The sequence below is a fragment of the Pipra filicauda genome, unplaced genomic scaffold (genome assembly GCF_003945595.2).
Source record: "Pipra filicauda isolate LSUMZ 115617 unplaced genomic scaffold, ASM394559v2 scaffold35_size7292922_pilon, whole genome shotgun sequence".
Classification (NCBI taxonomy): domain Eukaryota; kingdom Metazoa; phylum Chordata; class Aves; order Passeriformes; family Pipridae; genus Pipra; species Pipra filicauda.
In genome coordinates, this window is record NW_024104487.1 from 1888861 (window position 1) to 1910784 (window position 21924).

At 38.7% G+C, this 21924-nt stretch overlaps 1 protein-coding gene across 1 annotated transcript in view; it reads right to left on the bottom strand.

Moving 5' to 3' along the window:
• SLC1A1 (solute carrier family 1 member 1) overlaps positions 1–21924 on the bottom strand; it is a 54494-nt gene that overhangs the window by 15320 nt on the left and 17250 nt on the right. Inside the window, exons 3-5 of the mRNA XM_027752222.2 lie at positions 5427–5519; positions 3698–3812; positions 1457–1499 (exon numbers count right to left, since the gene is read on the bottom strand). Of these exons, the coding sequence (XP_027608023.1) occupies positions 1457–1499; positions 3698–3812; positions 5427–5519 (251 nt within the window). The remainder of the gene's footprint in view (positions 1–1456; positions 1500–3697; positions 3813–5426; positions 5520–21924) is intronic.

Genomic DNA, 21924 nt, shown 5'->3' on the forward strand with positions numbered 1-21924 from the left:
CAGCATAACTAATGCCATTATGCAAGGCAAACAGCTATCCTTTGTGGCAGAATGGGTCACATAATTGTTCTCTTTCCCCTCATTATCAGGTCCTCAAAGTTCAAGCACCAAGTAGATAAAACAGATAGACTTATTCTTCCTCTCCCCACTGGCCTCCAGATTCCTGGGCACTATGCTGACCACTCCTCTCCTTATTGGCCTTAAAGGTTCCAGGCACACAGCCAGACAAGTGGTGGTGAAGACCCAAGTCACAGAACATGGAGAAGTAACAGCACCAAGAGCACTGTTCATAAAACTAAGCAGGTACAAGTCCTAAGGGATAACTTGGACCAGAGCTGCTGCTGGACAGTGAGACCTGGTGGTCAGGGATGCTTCCACCATTGTCTGATTCCCCTGGGGACTGAGTGACCAATCCATATTATTTTATAAGTTTTTCAAGTCTCCATTATGGTTGTTATGTTGATACAGCAAACCAAGTATTAAGATCTGGCCAAACCTGCAGAGGGTCCAGTGATTAGAAAACATAAGCTAAGTGGTACTATAATAAAATCGGACTACACCGATTCTGCTCATAGAAATTCTGTGCTATTCTGATTATAAATTCTGTGCTATACTAATATCCTGTTATGAAAATAAAACTTTAACAGTAACTATGATTTAGTGCCACCATCATTCTGCCAAGGATCCCTAAAAGAACCTGTCTGTCCCCTTACTGTTGGGTGATAGTAATTAATACATGAGAAATACTACATGGAGAAGTTTTATAAAGGGGAAATACACTGAGTCATGCACAGCAGCACATCAGACATCACTTCCTGGGAAAGGTTAACTACCTTACATACAAGCTTTAGATAAACTGGTAGGCAGCTGCTGGGAAAAACAAAAGGAAAGTCAAGAGCATCACAGAAAAAGGAGTTGATATATTTACAGATAAAGGTGACTGAAAGAAACCTAATATATGGACAAGAGTTTCCTCTTTCATCTTGCAACTCTCACTTTTCCTGAAAGATGTCTCAAACAGACTTTGCCTTTTCCTTTATGTGGATTATTTAGTCTAGCAATGGACATTAGATGTGAGACACATCAGGGTGAGGGCTAAATTATGCAGACTTCATCAGACACTGAGGGACCTTGAGAACAAGGAAACAGATCCTCATAAGAGCTTTTATCTAAATCTTGTCCCCAAAGGAAAAATCCTGTCTTATACACTTTCTGCATCCAGCTCCTGAACAGTGTCTTTTTGCAACACAATATTAAGGACTTAATAGCTGGTAACTGAGTGTTTATCATAATGGAAATGAAACCAAGATGCCTTAAAACCTCACCTTTCTACAGGAGATTAAGGTACTCCTGGACTTTGCAGAAATAGTCTTGCCTTACATAGATTTTTTTTTTGGGACGTAAAAGAATAATTTGTAGTTAACAATGAAAATTAAAGAGGAATGTTCAAACTTACCTGTTGAAAACAGGCCTGAACAAGGTTCTCTGGGAACATATTCCTGTTAGAAAGCATAGAAGCATTTCAACATTATAGCATACTAAGAAAAAGTTGTTTGTATAAACAAAATGACAAAAGTTGTTGCTTAAAAAGCAGATCACATTTCCTTTAATCAGAAAGCAGTATAGTTGGCATCATCAGATATAGAGTCCAAAGAAATAAAGGGTTTAAGAGTCCCAATGATCAGTTGACCATTTTCCTACTGTTGAATTTTTGGGCTTATTTTTCAGTATTTGGTATTTCTATTGGTATACTAAACCCAATATATTTTTTTTCTGTTACATCATCTCCATCACTTGCATGAGGAGTACAGGACACACCATTTCTATAGGATTTGTCAGATACAGGCAGAAAAGAAAAAAAACTTCTTATAAAGGCTGTGCTGGAAGAATCAGATATTTGGTGTGTTCTATTGTAGTTTTGAATTCAGAAATTAATCTTGGCTAATGGAAGATTCCATTGTGTTATTTCAGGGTCCAGAACCATTTTCACACACTGAAAAATTAGGAAATTTAGTGCAACCCATTTGTGTGCCTCCTTTCCAACAGCCAATTTCAGATTCAAATGATTGCAAAAAAAAAGAAGCATTAATTACATATTTAGTGAATATCCAGTCCAGTGCAGAAAAAGCCATTTTATACACTGAAGCATAAGTTTTCATCTACCTCACAGAATGTTCACAAACTTCCACTTTTAGTTCTCAAATTCTTAAAGCAAAATCTATTCAAAAGCAAGAGCAGTTTGTACAAACCTGGGGTTTTCCTTTATCTTTACAAGACTGTCTGGATTTGAATCTTAAATCTGATGAATGTAAATATGTAAGAAAATTAATTCCTTTAAAACAGAATTTCAGATCTCTAACTCCTAATTACAGTCTTAAATTTGTTTGCAGGAAGTTGAGTTGTAAACTATAGTAAACCCCCAAACTACTACTAATTACAATTCGCACCACTTTTTGCTATAGGAAGACTTTTTGTGCATAGAACTACATCAGCCCTATGAATATGTGTGGAAATGTTCATGTGGAAGTTACTGGTAACAGACTGGCTGCATTAGGTTTTATAATAAAGATGATTACACAGTTCCTCTCATTGATTCTTGGGCGAGTGACCATGAGGAATGAGATGAGCTATCCAAGAAGCTGTCATTGTGGTCATTCGTAGGCAGGAGGGGACAGAGGCTGGGAAGAGCTGTGAATTACTGGACATGGGGCTTTGGGATTGACAACTGCCAACTATCCCATATACAAACCTCAGAGAAATTGAATTATTTTCAAAGAAGTTTATCTTAACCTAGGTTGGGGCAGAGTTGCCCCAAATGACATCAGACATTTGATATTATATAGGATAGTGGCTATCTGGACTTGCATCTGCAAATGCCATTCATATTTCCTAAAATAAAAAAATGCTAAGAAATCCAATTTTAGATATGTGCTAGTTGATTCTTACATGACAGATTAAGTAAAAATTCTACAAAAAGAAAATGGTGGGCAGGAATAGTGACACAGAACAGAGACTCATTGCAGCTGGAGAAAGAAAAAACAGAAACATTATTGAGGGAACTACCTAGCCACTGCTGGAAATGCAGCCCTTTTTGTGAATTTTTCTTCTAATTCCTTAAACACATTAGCTCTGAAAATCTGCACACATCTTCTGCAGACTTTTCTAAGGGTTTCCTCCTTCTAACCACTTCAAAGTATCCATAATTTTCCAGGATGCTGATAGGGAAAGACTCCTTATAAGGTTGCCTTAGATACTGGTGATGCAGCAAACTTGTTGACGGTGGAACCCTTAGAACCCTTTACATACTGCATCTGTTACTCTGCATCCTGCCTTGAGGAGGGGAATACAGCACTACAATTTCAGGTGGTTGTCTATGCTGGATGACACAGAAGCTGCCAGTTAGCAATCCACCATTCAATCCTTTATGGATCTTTTCTTCACAGTAGATAAATCTTGCATATCAATTGCTGTGAAGGAGGGATTTTTCACCATTGGCTTATTAACTAAAATCTGTGGTGTTAAACAAGCTGCTTTCAATGTATTTTTAAATATCTAACTTGTTGCAATACAAGTTATTCTCCTCTTATTCATCCAAACAACATTAGAAAGCATCTTATTGTATTACATATCCCAACTTTATTTGTGCTTGCTTGGACTTCTGAAAAAGGAATATGGGAACTAAAAATTAAAGCCTCACCTGATCAGATCGAGCATGGCATCAACAGTACTGACTTCTGGGGTACTGCCCACCCTGTCGATTTCACTTGCTCTCTGAGTCACTCCAGGTTTAATGGTCACAACTAAGACAATTCCTGCAAAGGAGAAGCAAGAGTGCAAGCAGAGGCATTGGTGCATTCTTCTTCAGTGTATCCTGTGTAGCCAAATTCTTCGTGAGCTCAACTTAACAAATGCTTTCCCTGGGTGCTCATGCAGGTAAGGTGGTGTCAGTAAATGTGTGAGTTCCCCCAATACTGGAGCTACTTGCAGGCTTGCCACTGGACTTGGGCACTTCAGCTTTGGTTTTGTATGTATGGTACTAAATCACTACTATTCACCAAGAGGGCAAATTACTTTAGCTGGGCTTGAGACGAAGAGTTGAAGTTAAGTACTCTTCAGTTGAAGAGTACTACTCTTCAACTTTTGCATAGTGAATATTTTTAATTGCTTGCCCCTTATGTAGCTCTTCTTGTTACTAGCTTTCAGATATGAACACAAGTGCATTGTCCTGTGACCCCAAAGTCACAGGATGTTTTGGTAAAGTTAGTTATCAATAAAGTTATGTAAGAGAAGGGCTTCAGAAAAAGAAAAAAAAATTGTGGGTTAAGAAATACTAGATTTGACCTTGTAAATACTGAAATCAATAACAAATTTTTCATTTACTTTAGTGGCTTCATTTTAGGCATTTTTTTATAATATGAAATACTAGGCTTTTCCAAAGGTATAACATTTTTTCTCTTCCCCCCCACCCCCCCCCCCATAAAAGCCATATAAACCTAAAGCAAATAAAACTACTAAATCTCAGTGAAGGGACAAAGAGGAATTTGGATGACCCTTTAACCAGCCAGGAACAGGTCTTTCTAATGACAGCTGTGAATAAAAGCAGGACTGCATTTGTGTAGCTCTGCACTATGAAATAAGTAATGCCATAACAGCATGGAACAGCTTAGAATAGCAGGAACCTTTGGAGAGTGTCTGGTTTAACACACCACTAAGATTTGGGACAACTTCAAAGTTAGATATATGATAATGTTAGTCTTTATTAATTTTCCTCCCTATTCTGTATTCACAGAAATTTCCCAGGCATACAAGATAGACAGTTTTATTTTGTTTCTTATCTAAGAAGGCTGACTGAAGATGCTTCTTTAAGCAAATATGGAACATTTCAAGGTTGTTTGTAGGGAATGAACTTCCTGCAAGAAGAGATGGGGAATTCAGAGAATTAAGAGTGTAGCCTGATAGTGACAGAGTGGGCAAAATCCTTTAAGGAAGGAGACGAGATGACAAAGGAAGCAGTATTTTATGTAATTCAGGTGTGACACATTATATATTCTTGCATGTGAGAATCAGGAACAATCTAGCACTTTTCTATTGAGGAAATTCACTTTGTCGTTGAGGTTGGCCTTTGATGTTCACTCAGCTTTCCCACTGCTGGTCACTGTTTATCTCAGCAGACAGCTCCTAATCTTCCCTGAGTTGAAATATATGGTGAAATTGCCTGTGGCTTCATATTGGGTATGAACACAGCCCAATCATGAACAGCAGGACTAACTTCTCTCTGTATCTGGTCACAAGTAATGTTAAGGTGCCTGGTATGATTCTCTGTCTCCTCTCCCCATCCTGTCTTGGTATATTAGTAATGTCACAGTGATGTACATTTGTAATTAGGCAATGCTGATGATTTTAAAAGTTACAGAATCACAGAGTACCTAATATTACAGCAATGACAGTAGTGCAGAGATAATATACGACTGCTCGCAAACCAATCTTCCCAGAAATGCTGGAATCCAAAGCAGCAACACCTGCAAAAAATAGCCACAAAAACAGTACAATAAAAAAGTCTTATAAGAAAGTTGTTATTTTTGTAGAGACAAATAATTATTGTCTCTTATTTCTATGTAGGAAATTCTTCCTTATTCAAGATATTTCTAAATACCTAATTGCCAGTTGTACTTTTGAAAAACACCTGTAGCAGAATAACATATTTGCTTCTGCTTCTTTGCAAAAAGCTGGTTTCCCTGGATATTTCTAGAGAAAAGATAGTTGAGCTTTCCTGATTCCTCGATGTTTGTGAATGGACTTCTTTGGCTTATCAGAGTGTGTTACAACTTATTTCCATTTCCACTTAAATAACAGTTTCACTTTTTTCAGATTTGTAACTTTTGGCTTTAAAACTAAAAGCCATGGGGAGTTGCTCAGGACTGTTACCCTGGGTTGCCCAAAGGCACATCAGGCAAGTAAGGATGATTCCTGGTGTTTTTGCCTTCATTAGTGGGTTTACTTTTTTTTCTTTTTGACTAAAGCTTTTATGAAGTCTGGGTTGTTCACACTTCTCCGCCTGTATATGTCATTGCCAAGAGCAGAGGGCAGTTTTGTCAATGAAGGTAGGGAAAGTGCTGAGGCAGGTATTATACTGAGGTCAACTTAGCTTTTGGCAACAATATTATATCAAACTTCTAGTGAAGTATTTTTAATTTTTTAAAAGATTTACAGTTATATCTGTACAAATAGGATAACCAGGGAAAAATGAGTATTGTGACTGCAAAACTTGGCTGTTTATAACAACATTAGTTAATAATTCACTGCTATCTCTTTATTATACATTTGTGATCCATTTATATTTTTATATTTATTGAGTCAGTTTATCAAAGACTGGCCAGATTGCCTTGTATAGGAAAGCAAAAATACCAGGAGGATATTTAACCTCAGAATAGTATGATTTTGCAGGGAAAAATAGTTTGAAAAGGAAGAAAAATCAAGTTACAAATATAACTTACTGATCTTTGAGCTCAAAAAGGATCTTGGCAAGCATACTTTAACTATGTACTGATGTCCCTTTAACAAAGTATATTAACAGCAGTGACGACTTGTGCCTAGAATATTCATATAATGCTTTACTAGTTCTGTTAATTGTTATTTGAAATTCAAACAGTACTGGGAGGTGAGAATGAAGGTTATTTTATTTCATCATCTATTTGATTATTTTGGGGTTGTGGACCATCATTTATATTTCTCACCTTGGGAACTGTGAAAAAACAGGTAGAAAGGAGAGCTTTTGCATTGCTGTGGGCTCGGCTGTAGAAATCATGGCAGTGAGAACTCTTGAGAATGGAGAGTAATAAACAATGTTTTCTGTAGACAGCAGCAGACCTGGTTTCAAAGGCTGTCAATATTGAAAGTTCCACAGCTGATATATTAACTTGGAAGACTTCACATTATGTTTTTAAAAGAGAGCAAACTGGTACTGCCCCAGTTCCATATCTTTTAAAGAAACGTTCATAAAAACTAGAAATCATGGAATTTTATTCTAGAACTTGTGCCTTAAGATTTTTTTTTTGCCTGACTGTCTTGCTGATTCAGTCAAGAGCCTAATAAGCATGCAAGGTTATTTCCCTGGAGTACTCAGCTATAAAGATTCTACAGTTAATATAACAGGAAGTTCCCACAACAGACAGTTCTTCTGGCTCCCAATGAAAACCATTTGCAGACTGTTATGCTCATTGGAGTTACAGAGGTATAATTAAGGGAAAACTTTGCCCCTGTCTTTTTAAACTGGGTAATGACCCTCTTGGTGAGCAAGCTGTGCTAGGATCCAGCTTGCGCTTCTACTGTCATGTTGCTGCTGCTCTGCTAGTAACCATACAAACACAGAAATCAGTCAGGCAGGCATGACTAATTTAAGTACAACTATGATCTGTGTGCGACAGATCTGGGGTTTCGGGCTTTTCTGTAGGCTGCTGTACTCTGAAACAAAACGACATTCAGAATGATGCTTCCATTTAGAGACTGAAGTAGCATTTGCTACAAGTGCCACAGACACAGGTTTGCACTGGGTGTTTTATGCTGCTAAGCTCCTTTTTTCATGTTAGCTTGTTACACACAGGAAATGTGATATATAAAAATACATTTCCCTTCAGATATATCTTACTGTCATTACTGAGCAACTGATAGTGTAATGGATAGCTACTGCCTTTCTTCTCAAGCCAAATGAAAATTAAGATTCCCTTTGAAATAACATCATGGCTTTGCAATTTTTTTTGACATAACTGAAAGAGTTAATGGAAGATGTATTAAACAAAGCACCCAACTAACAATGATTTCAGTTCATAAGAAAACTTATTTCTCAAACTTGGATAACAAACACGCTACTCAAAAAGGAAAGCCTACAGTGTTGTAATTGCAGATTAGATCAAAAAAGCAGTCTAATTAAGTTTGAACTATCTACTGTGGATTACCACTAAACTTTTATAACTAATTAATTTGTTCTTTCCTTCCCTCGGCCTATCCTCAAGTTTGAAATTTACACAGGTTTGAGCAGATAAACTGTTAATATAGTCTACTGTATGGAGTTTAAACAGGTATGATGGATTCTCCTCTATCCCTGGGTATTTTAAAACTGCAGTATTTCAGATTAGTTTCTTAAATTTCCTTATAAGAGATATTCTAATTCAGCTACAGCCCAGCCCCTGAAACATGGAATGCAATTTTGTGGCTGTGATACAAAAAGTGGAACGATCACAAGAGACACCAACTGGTGTTAAAATCTGTTAATCTATCTACCTCTCTGCCCATATCATTTTAGCAGAACAGAGTTAACGTTTCAATAACTGAAGTCAAATTTTGGAATCAATTAGCTAGTCCTCTGCAATTCACCTTCCATACTTTTTATGTTATGATCCAAATTGAAGTTCTTAGTATCCTCTTCTCTTTTTGAAAAATTTTTTTTTGAAGAAAGGACAGGAGGATGATAAACTAGAGTTAATAATTTTGTTTGACAGAATATTAAAAGGCATCAAAATGAAGATGGTACAGGGACTTCAAGAGAAGACATACTTTCAGGTAAGACACATAGACATCCCATGTTAAATGCTGGGGGGAAAAAATGAAACACCATCCAGCTGTTCCTAACCTTGTAATACATTTTTTTATTCTGTATTTTTTTTTTTACTTGAAACTTCTTGTTGGTATAACCATAAAGCCTACACATTTAATTTCCTTCTATTTCTACAGCTGCTATTTTTGATCAATTACCAGAGTATTCCTAGGACTTTCTTCTTTAAAAAATAACCACAATGGAGGACAGTACTGTGAAACTTGCAAAAAATCAGAAGTGGAAAAATTGAATGATTACAATGGACTGATTTAATCCCATGTTCTGTTCAACTACTGATTTTAGCATGTGGAATATGTTGTATTACCAAAGTTGAAGACACACAACTTCTCCAGCTTTCACTTTGGAACCCCTGTCTACCTGGTTAAGTGCATCAAAACCAAGAGTCCTGTTAAGACTGAAATATAGCAACATTAGTCATCTGCAACTTTTGAAATCGCTCTAAAATTTCCTTCCTTATATTTTTTGCTCTATATTTTTAAAACTACTTCCCTGAACTACTACTGTATAAAGATACTTTACCTAAGGGAATAGTCTGGTTTAAACAAAAGTAAGTATGAAAACCTAAGTATGAAACGTGGTGTTTGGGAATTTTTTACCAGTAGCCACTAAACATGAAGTGTGTTCACTTTAAAGGCCTGTAAAAATGCACACGTACCAACGGCCAAATGACTTTGGCTCAAGGTGTAACACACTGTAATTCTACAGTTCTTCACTATGCTCTTGTGAGACCAATCCTATAGTCCTGTGAGATGTAGGAGTGAAAACGGTTCCATTACAGACTGGAAACAATCACAGGGACCTTCTGAATTCCAGTGCTTATCATTTTATTAGTCCTCTATGGCATAACACCTACATCCTTAGCATTTGTTATACCATTCTACAGAGTGGAATATGTGCAACTGTGCACACAGATTTTTGCTTACAGGTGCTCTTTTTCAACATGTTATAAGAGACTACATCTACAATTTGGTGCTGTGGTTGACTCTGTTCAGCAGCAACAATCATACCTAAACACCTTGGCACTTTTTTCTGCTGCTCTACAAATTTCAGTGTCAACATCAAGTGCATCTCCTGCAGTACTGCTTAGCTGTTCTCAAAGTTTCTGAAGATTGGTGGAAGCTGACAGGATCTGTTTCTTCCACCATCTCATCACTTCATCTGCATGACATACAGATCATTATGTATAATCAGTAAAACTCCTTTTGCCAACACCGCTACACTTGATGATCAAGATGTGAATTTTTTGCCTGTACAAAAATCGATGCCACTTAGCCAGCTCCTAGCACTGATAGCAGGTTGTTCTTAAGTGTGACTCAGAGCCAGAGGGAACAGTCTGGCTCAAGGGCCTTCCAAGTTCACATGATTGCCAGCCATGGTGGCTTTCTCGATTTAGTTTTAGGAGCTAACTGCATTTCTAAGGAGAAATTACTCAAGTATGGTACACATAAATTGTACACAACTCTCTCAGGGTTCTGATATCTAATTCCTTACCTAATTCCCTATTGTAACAAAAATACAACAACAAAAGTTCCTGAAGAGTAGAACAGTATGGCTTTTATACCTTCTAATCTATGACTATGATGTTGATTCAAGGGCAAAATGCAGTTCTGAAACTGCTCCAACTGCCATCAGCCTTAGTGCTTTAACTGAGGAATTTCTGGGGACGCTAGAGGAATTATGAAATAATTCTCTACTTCTCCCAGGTGTAGACATTTTAATTCTTAGCATTCATTTTGGCTCTTCTAGCTGCAATATGCAGTCATTAGGTCATAGACAAAGTAAAAATTTTTTACTGAATTTTGCATCAGACATATGAAAATAGAAAAGCATACGAGAATTTTAAAAAGCATATAGAGAATTTTAGTGGGTAATCCTTCTAAGGGGACCACATTGTTTTATGTAAAAATAGTGTTATTGCCAGGGTACATGGCACCATGTGTTGTTGCAAAAAGGTAAGATTTACTCTTTAAAAATGCTAGGGGAAAAAAAAAAGAACAAGGCAGTGCTGACACAGTACCCTTGATAAATGGAGAGCTGCCTGAAATGCATGAAGTTCCTTGGCTTTAAAAAATGGAGCTGGGAGTGTTTCTAATTTAAGACATGAGCAATATCAAAATTTCAGCTGCATCTAACTGTGGCATGATCTCCCTGTTCCAATGTGTTTTTGGAATGTCATTTACCTCTTACTGAGTATTCTCATTTAATCCGCTGATCATCAAAGAGCTGTTGGTCAAGTCATAAAAGAGATCTTTCTTAGAGGAAGGTGAAAATTTTGAATTTATTGTCATGCTTTTCTTCTACTTGCAATCGGAAACACTACCAATACTAAAACAGTATTTGGCCTGTATCTTCAGAATAGAGACATGATTTTTACTTGAGGAGCGAAACCAAATTCTAACTCCAGTGTGTAGCAAGTTTATTGCTTATTTTCTTATTACTCTGTGTATCTAAGAGAATCCAAATTTGCATTCTTGTTCCATGAGGTATACCAACTCTAATCAGCTACTGCCAAGACAGGAATGTTATCTCACACATATAAGACTAGATTTCATCATTTTTCCATGTAAATTTTGTCATTGTTTGATAGTTGGGTGACAGATACAAACAGGAAAGTTTCCTCTTCACTGCAGGGAAAGGTCCTATCTGCTGTCTATGAACTTGGGACAATTCAAACATGAATTCAGAAGAATGTGTCTCTCAGGGCTTCCGAAAAGGAAGGATATCAAAGCCAGCTTTCCTCTATCCTTTTGATCTTTGCCTATGTTCATTTTTCGAAGAGAAAACCCTTTTGCATACAGTTCAGACATTAAGGGTGGGAGGGGAATCACCATAACACTGGTGAATTCAGAGCCTATGCTTCTTTTACTTGCACGATCTTGTAGTAAAAGTCTACCCTGACTGTGATTAATCTCCTGAAAGCTCACTTTCTTCATATTCTCCCTGAAATTTAAGTTTCCAAATCAGGTTCAACAGGAATTACTGTTGCTTCCTTCCAAGAGCTGAATGGTGAATCTTTTGCTCTTTTTCTGCTATTCTGTGGAACTCTCCTGGAAATGCAATACCACACTCCTTGTGTATGAACAAGAGTGTCAGGACCAAAGAAGTTATTCACAACTGCTCTCTGAAATACCACCCCTATTCAGGACTACAGCCAGCATGATGTTATGCACAACTTCACTATTTATCTGAGACAACAGATTCTGATGCTGCTGTTATTACTTTTAGATCATTCTCAAACATCTTCCACTTGATATGCATCTCATAATTTTATAATTCCTCCTGTTTGCTGTGTCATGAGGCTCTGAATGATCTTTTGTGTCTAGTCTTCCACTAGCTAACTGAATTACCTCTATAGCTAAGTCTCATCAGGAGTCAGATGTTGGCTGAGAAGATCAAGTAATGAAAAAGCTACAGCAAATGGAAGCCCCAAACACACTGTAGTATGCAGTCTCTCAAATGAGATTTTTGGTGACTCACTGTCTTTAGTGTTTGTTACTAGAAGTCACAGAATCACAAAATATGCCGAGTTGGAAGGGACACACAAGGATCATTGAGTCCAACCCTTAGCCCTGCACAGGACCATCCTCAAGAGTCACACCAGGTGCCTGAGAACATTGTCCAAATGCTTCTTGAACTCTGTCACGCTTGGTGCTGTGACCACTGCCCTGGGGAGACTCTTCCAGTGTCCCAACCACCCTCTGGGGGAAGAATATTTGCCTAATATCCAACCTAAACCTGCCCTGGTGCAACTTCAGGCTCTTCCTTTGGTTCCTGTCACTGGTCACCACAGAGAAGAGATCAGTGCCTGCCCCTTCTCTTTCTCTCATGAGGTAGTCGTAGACTGCAACGAGGTGTCCCCTCAGTCTCCTCTTCTCCAAGCTGAACACACCAAGTGACCTCAGCCACTTGTCATACAGCTTCCCCACAAGGCCCTTCATCATCTTTGTTGTCCTCCTTTGGACACTCTCTAATGGCTTTTTTATATTGCCGTCCCCCAAAACTGCACACAATATTCAAGGTGAGGCCGCCCCAGTGCAGAGCAGAGCGGGACAATCCCCTCCCTCGACCAGCTGGTGATGCTTTGCCTGATGCCCCCCAGGACACGGTTGGCCCTCCTGGCTGCCAGGGCACTGCTGACTCAGATTCAACTTGCCATTGACCAGGACCCCCAGGACCCTTTCCACAGCACAGCTTTTCAGCCTCTCATTCCCCAATCTGTATGAACATCTGTTTCTATTCTATCAGTCCTTCTATAACAGCAGTTCTCCTATCTACTCAAATTTCATTGTTAATTACTGTTAAGGAAAAGGATTTCTATGGCAGCTTGTGGCAATTATGTTTTCAGTAGACTTGATATTGGAACAAACGATTGTTATTCCACCAGTATGCTTGTGTCAATGCAACAGAATAATGTTTTACAAATGAAATGAAAAAAAATAGCACATGGCGGGGGGATAGTGGGAGGGAGAGATAGGAAAGAGAGATAGATGCATGCAGGTAATGCATAAGCATCTGTTCGTGCTCTTTAAATACCACTGAAGAAATTTAAATCAGGAAATCCGCAATTCCTACTTACATGATCTAGTGAGACTAACATTGGATTAGCACGTCAAATATTAGTCTTCTAACTCTGAAGAGGCACTGAAAAAAAATAAATTAAAAAAACCCCAAACAACAGACAAAAGTATGGAATGCAATAATAGTTACAAAGAACAGTCCAAATACTGAAAGATATCCTGGATCATTTAGGATGGGGTTGAAAAAGTAATTGTAATGAACCTTTCTAAATGCCAGGTAGAAAGAGGGGAATAAATAGAAGATGAATAGTTTATGGCAATGAAAGGGATGAAATCATTATAAAATGGAAGGAATTTCAGCTAAGATGTAAAAAAAAAAAAAATCTGATCCTGGATATCAGTTTGCTAAGAGACTGTCGTGCTGCCTTCAAGGCAGTTGGCACAATCAGCATTGCAGCATTGTATTATAATCTTTTCCTAGAGAGCTTATTGGAGTAATGAAGAGAAAGAAGGCATTAGTACTGCCTTCCATGTATCTTTTTTGCAAACTTGTAGGACAATTTTAATTTTTCCTCCAGAAAACTCTAGAGGTTATATAATCTGTAGTTAATGCCTTTTCAGGAGAGATGATGCTCCTTGGTTGGAATATAGTAAAAACTTATTCTTATAAGATGATATATCCATCCACTAAAGTGGACAGGCTAAAAAGATTCATAACAGAAATCAGATTTGGTTCATGGATGTAGAAGAAATATATACCCTCTGCACTGTGGCCAGTGAAACATGTATGGACTGAATACAGAAAACCTATAGTACTGAAAATACTTGAATTCCCTCAAAATTATTGGTGGTAAAATGTATAGGTGGACAAGGTTTAGCTTCCAAGCTTTTAAAAAGAAAACTTTAACATGACACTACATTTTCAATTGATTGTAATATCCACACACAGGGAAATACCTTAAAAAGTGTATGTAGTCTGGTTTATATAGTGGAACTGTTTTTCATGTCCTGAGCTCCCCAACAGAAGAGTAGAAGACAGCAACTGACTTCATACCCATCCACAGTAGTGCCACCAGCAGTCCCCCCAGTGATACGCCTGAGACAGGAGGCAGTAGCAGCTGATGGCTGTTGTGTAGGGGCTCTTTGCCCTTGAGAGCTGGTGGTAATCATGCTCCATGAACCAGAATTGCACTTCAAAGTTTTATTACTGTAATTTAAAACCTTAAGTAATGTTGGGGCTGTCTCAGTTGAATAAGGTCAATTGATATTGATGGGAAAGGAGTAGTAGACTATGATGGAAGTAATCTGAAGAGGATGGGCACAAAGACTTGTCCATTAATAGCCCATGACTCTGCAGTCTTGCCTGCTTGAATGACTGCACATGGACAGCAGAGACAGGACCTCCACCATCCCTCAGTACAACTGAAGCCAAAACTCATTAACAGTAATGTAACATTTCCTATCCTTCAAACAATGTACATGGTACAGAGGGACAAGGTGAGTTTCCTGCCTGAGCCCAGATAACTAGTTTACTACTATTACATAATGAACCTGATTTTCTTGGAGGGTGTCTTTTGGCTTAAGAAATACAGCAAAGCATGCAAAGAACATGCAAGTATTTGAAAGACAGTCCTTGAGTATGTTAAGCTAGACCAGAGGTCTAGTGCAAGGACTGCACTGGCGATGCACAGGGCCTGTTAAGGATGTCTCAGTAATAGAGCATCTCTGAATAGTTGCGCTTCTTGGACTTGTAGAAATGGAAAATGCTGAGCCAGCTGCGAGCCCAGGAACAATGATACCAAAGGAACACTGATTTGGAAGCCTTGGATTATAGGAAACAAAACAGACTTGCTCTCCCACCATTTCCTTATCTGTGCTCCTTTACAGTACTGTAAAACTGTATATGTTTGACATACAATGGAACTAGCAGGTCTATTTCTGGGCACAGGCACACTCTCATTGTGTTCCAACTTAAATTACATATACAGTGGGCAAAGTAAATAAATAAGTAAATAGTTGTTCAAATATGTTCTGATTTTCAAAGATAAACATGAGAAATTAGAACAATCTGGTTAATACTCTATTTCCATTTTTTTCTCATTGGATTGTGGCTCTTTTGTCTCCCATTTTGTGCTTTTTGTCTTCGTTCACTAAATTCTGTTGCACTGAAACTAGTACCTTGCCAAACTAGTACCTTGCCAAACATAGATACAAGGTGCGAAGTGTCACACTTTAATTTTGACAACTGAAAAGGACGAATAACCTATTCAACATACCCATCCAGCACGCATAAGACAACATACTCTTTACACAGGGCAAACAATGGTCTCTGCAAATGGGAAAAGTCACTGGTCCAGGTACTTCACTGGAATATTTTTCTCTCTCAAGCAGTTGTCAGAATAAGTCAGATTTGTGGTGGAATCATTACCTTCATATTATGAGTAAGAAGTGCAAGTAAAAGAGTGTATCGTTGGTATTGGGAAAGGTAGAACTGGCATGATGCTTCAGACAGCACCAGAAGAGTAATCAAAGCAGGCCCTGCAGTAAAGCAAGAGTTTACTTCTACAGTCATGGAAACCTAGCAGTTTTGCCAGACCCACAGCATGGCAGACATTGTATTTATAGCTCACATACAGCTGCCCTCAGAAAGGTAATTGCTACTTTTTTTTCCACTCTTCCTGAGGCATGCTGTGTGTAGCTGCAAACACCTCCACAATTGCTTTAAGGAATTCTGGTGTCCCCCATAGCTGATTCTGCACAAACTCACAATCCAGGAAACTCCCACACATCTGTTCTAGTGTCTTTGAAGCTGCCTCTGAAGGCTGGAATTACAAGGAAGGTCAGAAACGTAAGAAAAGCTTATTTTGTCAGGGAGAAAATGTAAGAAACCAGAGAAATTATTGTAGAACTTAAAACAGACTTTGAACAGCTGATAAAATCATGTTATCAATATTGAGATCTGAGACATGTACCTGCTGTGATATGTGTAAGATCTTTTAATCCAAAGCTAAAATTTCTGGAAATTTTAAAAGGAAGGTCATTTATTAGATATGTTATACCAGCTTTTTGGTGAAGTTTTTGACAGAACACATTCTAGCCCTGAAGAAAGACCTCACACCGAGATCCATGGCTTGTAGTTTGAAAATCAGTGAGACAGCCAGCGTGAAATAACCCCATGTGAGAAGGACTTACTGAAGAGAGACGGGGAGCAGAGCCATGGCATTCCTGTAATATCAGGATGTTAAGTTAAGATCCAGATCTGACGCTAGTTACTAACAAAGAACTCAGGTGCAGGAAATAAGTCCAGACACCTTGTGTGAATTAACTAGCTTCAGGCTGGGCATGGAAGTTTCTCCAGCTTGTGCCCAAGTACAGGAGAACAAGTCAGATTCCTGTTCAGGAAACTTGACAGTTGTCTCCAGCTTAAGTTCTGCTGTGATCCTAACAGAAAACAGATTTGCAAGCATTTACTGCCATTGCATACCGTGTGAAACTCACTCCATGAGAAATAAGGCTAAAAGTGACTAAAGGGAGTCTGCTGCGTATGCACCTGTGATGAAATATACCGCACAATTCCAGAGAATTTTGATTCTCTGAGTGAAATCAGAGCTGTGAATTTCCAGGACTTTCGAAGACATTTTATTTTAAGTACTCCTAAAATCATTAGATATAAGTCCCAAAACTCTCATGAAGCACACAAGAGATTCTCTCAATTCTTTCTCCCTACATCTAAAATAGCATCTAAAAATAGCATTTTTTTTATTTGTCTAATAATTTCTACTATTGCAGCATTACTTCAAAAGAAGTGGATTTGGTGTGTGGAGTATTATATTCAGTAGAGCTGTAGTTCTGATGTCATAGCAATGATCTTGAGCAACACTCTAGGCTTTTGATTTTTATTTTCAATTTTCCCATGTCACTACAGCAGGAGCAAGAAAATACAAATAATTCCTTCAAATGAATGATTCATTAGTGTACTTTTAGCTAATCTAAGGGACAGAAATCTCTTGGAGATGCAGACAGGTCTCATATTTTGAACTGAATTATCAGTGGTGGGCTTTTAGGTCAGAGTAAATAAATTTACATTTGCATGCATTAAAATGATTATGAGGAGAACAATTAAAATTTGGCTCTGGGGCAGACTAAGAATAACTTAAAAGAGCATCACACTGCTCAGACTATTCCATCCTCAAAGGAAGGACCTATTAATCACATTTTACAATTTAAAAAAAAAAAAATGCTTAGTACTTACGTCCATTTTTTACTGCTCTACAGTTCAACTTCCAGGCAGGTTAGTGCAAAAATTCCACAGATTGAAACCTGTACACTATATAAGTAAGTAAACAATGCCTTTTCTCTTTTACACTCCAAGGAACAGGGTTTGTGAACAAAAACCAGGTTCTACAAAGCCCTCCATTTAACGAGAGGGAGGATTTTGCCTTTTGAATCTGAAAATAGACAGGGGGGAAAGTGTTCTTGCTCTAATTAGAACTCTAAATAGAAGCAGGAAGTGTGTTCCTCCTCTAAACGAAGAAATCAGGGAGAGTTTTTCCACTAAGATGGAATTTCCTCCAACAAGCTAAAGTTACCAATACTTTAAATTTTGCAGAAAATCCTGGAATCTCAAAAGAGCGATTCCCACCTCTACTCTCTTTGCTGTGGGCTTGACTTGCATCATTCAGTTCAAATGGACTGGGCTCTGGTCATGAGACAGGCATTTGTGCACAGCTCACTGTCTCTAAAACATAAGCTGCTTCTTTTCAGGATATGACATTACCTTTTAAGACATTCTAAACATAAAAAAAGAAGATTATGGACTGTATTTTCAAAAATGTCCTGGTGATTCTTGTGCAAAAATATTGCTAGTAACCAAAATCCAGTATTTCGACATGACATACATTTACAAAAGGCATCAAAACTTCTTAGGTGCCTTTGGACCCAGCACCACGGTCTGCTTACAATCACACAACAAATGAGCCATTGCAATTGTCTCTGGTGCTCACACTTAGCCTGCTGCAAAGGCACAATAACATGACAATAATTAACTTTCTCACAGTGAGCTAAGTAGCACCCCCTTAACCTGCTTACTAAAAAGATAGCCATTCAGGACCAGCTGATGTGTTGTCATTAGTTTTACTGCAGTAACTTTGTATGTATTGGGACCATAAATATCTGCCATTGAGCATGTGAACATGTACATAGGTTTGACAGCTGTGACCATCAGACATAGGCCTTACTGAGTTCTGCATAATATGCAAATCCCAAGGAGGTAGACATCCTCAGAATACATCTGGTCTCATCAAAGAGCCACCCAGCATGCAGGCTGTGGTGCTTTTCTTGCATGTTGTATATTTAGTCAATAATGATGAGGTTACTTTGGAGGAAAATACTTTTTTTCTCACCCCAGAAAAGGTGCAGCCAAATGCAAAAAAACAGTGGCCTTGCCCCTAACAGTGAGATGCCTTAGCTAAAGACACATCCTGGATCTTCCTTAAATTTTTTATTCCCATCCTTGTTCTATTCTTTACAGTAATTTTTTTTAAAGTGTGAATTTTGCTTTTGTGCTAAAATTCAAAATTGCAAAAAGATCATGTGGTCTAACTTGACTTTAGTAAGGTTTTTGACACTGTCATCCATAACAACCCCATGGAACAACTGACAAAATACAGGTTAGACAGTTGCACAGTGAGGTGAATTGAAACCTGGCTGAATGGGCAGGCCCAGAAGGTTGCAATCACCAGCACAAGTCTGGTTGAAGGCAAGTAATGATGTACCCCAGAGGTCAATACGAGGACCAGTACTGTTTAACAATTTATCAATGACCCAGTGATGGAGCCGATGTTGAAGCAGAGTGGTCCCTCAGCAAGTTCATAGGATTTTTCTGTCTGGAGAATAGAAGGTTACTGAGAGATCTCGTCTCAGTCCCTGAAAGGGCCGACAAAAGAGCTAAAGAGGGACTTTTTACAAAGGCATCTAATTCTAGGAAAAGTGGGAATGGCTTTAAACTGCAAATTAGTAAGTTTAGATTAGATATTGGAAAGAAATTCTTTACTTCGAAGGTGGTGAGACACTGGAACAGGTTGCCCCAGGAAGTTGTGTTTGCCCCATCCCTGAAGTGTCCAGTGCCAGGTCGAATGGGCTTGGAACCACCTGGTCTAGTAGGTGTTCCTGTCCATGACAGGGGGTTTGGAACTAGATGATCTTTAAGGTCGCTTCCAACCCAAACCATTCTATGACTAAAAACTGGGAAGAGTGGCTGATACATGAGATGGTTATACATCACTCAGAGATACCTGGATGGACTGCTGGATTTGTCTGAGAGAAGTATCTTAAGTTCAGCAAGAAGAAATGCAAAGCTCTGCATCTGGGGAGGAATAATGCAAGGCACCAGTACATGCTGGTGGCTGAGTGGCTGCAGAACAGCTCTGCAGAGAAGGACCTGAAGGTCCTGACGGGCAACGAGCTGACTATAAGACAGCAACATCTCACAGCAAAGGTGGCCAGCAGCCTCCTGGGCAGCACTCTGACAAGCACTGCCAGCATGTGGAGGGAGGTGATCTCTCCAAACACAACACCTGTGAGACCAAACCCAGAGTACTGTGTCTCGTTCTGGGTTCCCCAGTACAAGAAAGAGATGGACTTACTGCAGTGACTCCAGTAAAGGGCCACAAACATGATGAAGGGATTGGAGCATCTCTCACATGATGACAGGCTGATAGAGCAAGGACTGTTTATTCTGGAGAAGAGAAGGCTCAGAGGGATCTTTTTCATGTGCAAAAATTGCTGAGGGGTGTGAATGAGTACAGAGCCAGGCTCTTCACAGTGGTGCTCAAAGACAAGACACCAGACAATAGGCAAAAACGAAAAAAACCCATGACATTTCGTCTGAACAGGAAAACACTGTTTTCTGTGAGGCTGGTCAAACATATTGCCTTGAGAAACTGTGGAGTCCCCGTGCTTGAAGGCTTCCAAAACCTGCCTGGACATGGTCTAGGGTAACCTGCTCTAGCTGACCTTGTTTGAGTAGAAAGATTGGATTAGGGGGTTTCAAGAGGTCCCTTCCATTCTGTATGAAAGAGGAAAAATTACTAATGTGCTTCATGATTATACACAGGTCTACTTATTCAATTCAAATTTGCATTTCTGATGCTTGTAAGGTTAACATATCTCTTTCAAAAGAGGCAAAATATTTCATCAACATCCTGAGGATGGATGCAGGTGAACAGTGAAAACCATCATGCACAAAAACAAGTGGTTCATTTGCTTGCCACGCATTTCAGCGTTACCTGCATACAGACAGCTAGTGCTTTTGTTTTCAATAGCAGCAAAGCCCTACATGTTCTATTGAAGTAGCTTCTGTTCTCTATCAGCCTTGTTTCCTTTTTCTTTCCTAAAAACCTAACATAGAAGTGTAGAAAAAACATGCCCTTAATTTTATGGAAATGGGACATGCCAAGGTCAGAATCAGAGCATCTGATTCTCATCTCTTTATATGAATTCAACTCCTGTAATCTGTAATCTTTAAAATCCAAGCATGTGTTAGTAACTACAAATGCAGTTTACTCATACTGGAACATTAAACATAAGCAAGAGCCTAATATTTTTAACATAATGATTGTCATTTCCCCTTGCAAGTGCTGGACAGGAATACATTTAATAAATAATTCATTTCATGGTTATCCTAATGATATAAATTATTTCTGAAGACACGGGCCCAGCTTAACTCAAAAATAAAAGCTTGTTCAAGAAAAGAAATGTATTAATCTTATCTTGGCAACTTTTCCTGGATCTCCTGTCACAGAATAAAGATCTCCTCTCCTTTACATACTAACAACTGTTTCATCTCCGTTCCTTTGGACACAGCTCTTGACTGTTTGTACCATCATTTCTCACTATGCCTTTGGCAGCTTTCCCTTCTGGATCTTGCAGCTCTTGACATTCTCCACTTCAATTCTAACACTGGGTTCCTGTCACTCTGCATTACAGATATGCTTGAAAGGCCTTGGCAGCTTCCCTCAGGGTGCTTCTGTCATAGGCCCACTTTGGGGTATGCTCCTGTGAAATCAGTGATATTTTTGACCATGAATTTTGAGGAGCTTGAAAGTTTGTATTCAATATCCAATTCTCAAAAGCACTTTTATAGCATGACTGAAATTGACCCCTTTCATTTTCTGATCACAACATGCTCTCCTTTTCTGTAGTCTGATGTCTGATCCATTTTCATTAATATCCAATCAATCAGCAAACACCTGGGCACAAGTACATTCCCAAAACAGAGGCTTTGTGGAGATGAAAAGGGACAATATAGTGACCAATATGCCTTGATTCACAGTAGTAAGCTAAAAGAAAAGTCACAGTCCTTGTACCTTCATCAAAGGTTTACAAAATAAATATAAGTTTGCTTGGCTTTCTTTCCCTTTTTAAATTTATTTACTATTTTCAAAGAAAGGCTATTTGACATTCAGTTCAGTCTCTTTGCTTTAAGCAGACTCCACCAAATCTTTCCAAATCTTTTCTACTGGGTGATCTGTTAGCAAATTCTAGCATGCCATGGCAAGGTTCTAGCCAATGGCTTGCTAGCTTTTCCCAAGAGATGGAAGCTTTTCTTTTCTTCCCGTAACCCCTTCCTGGTCATACAGTCTCTCTCCACACTTGCAGTTCCCCAAAACTCAAAACTCCTTTGAACCAAGTGTTTTTTTCCCCTGTAATTTATTTCTGTCAGGTCAGTGAATTTAATGGACTCATAGAAGGATTCAGCAAATGCCAGAACTCATGCAAGGTACCTCATGAGAAGTG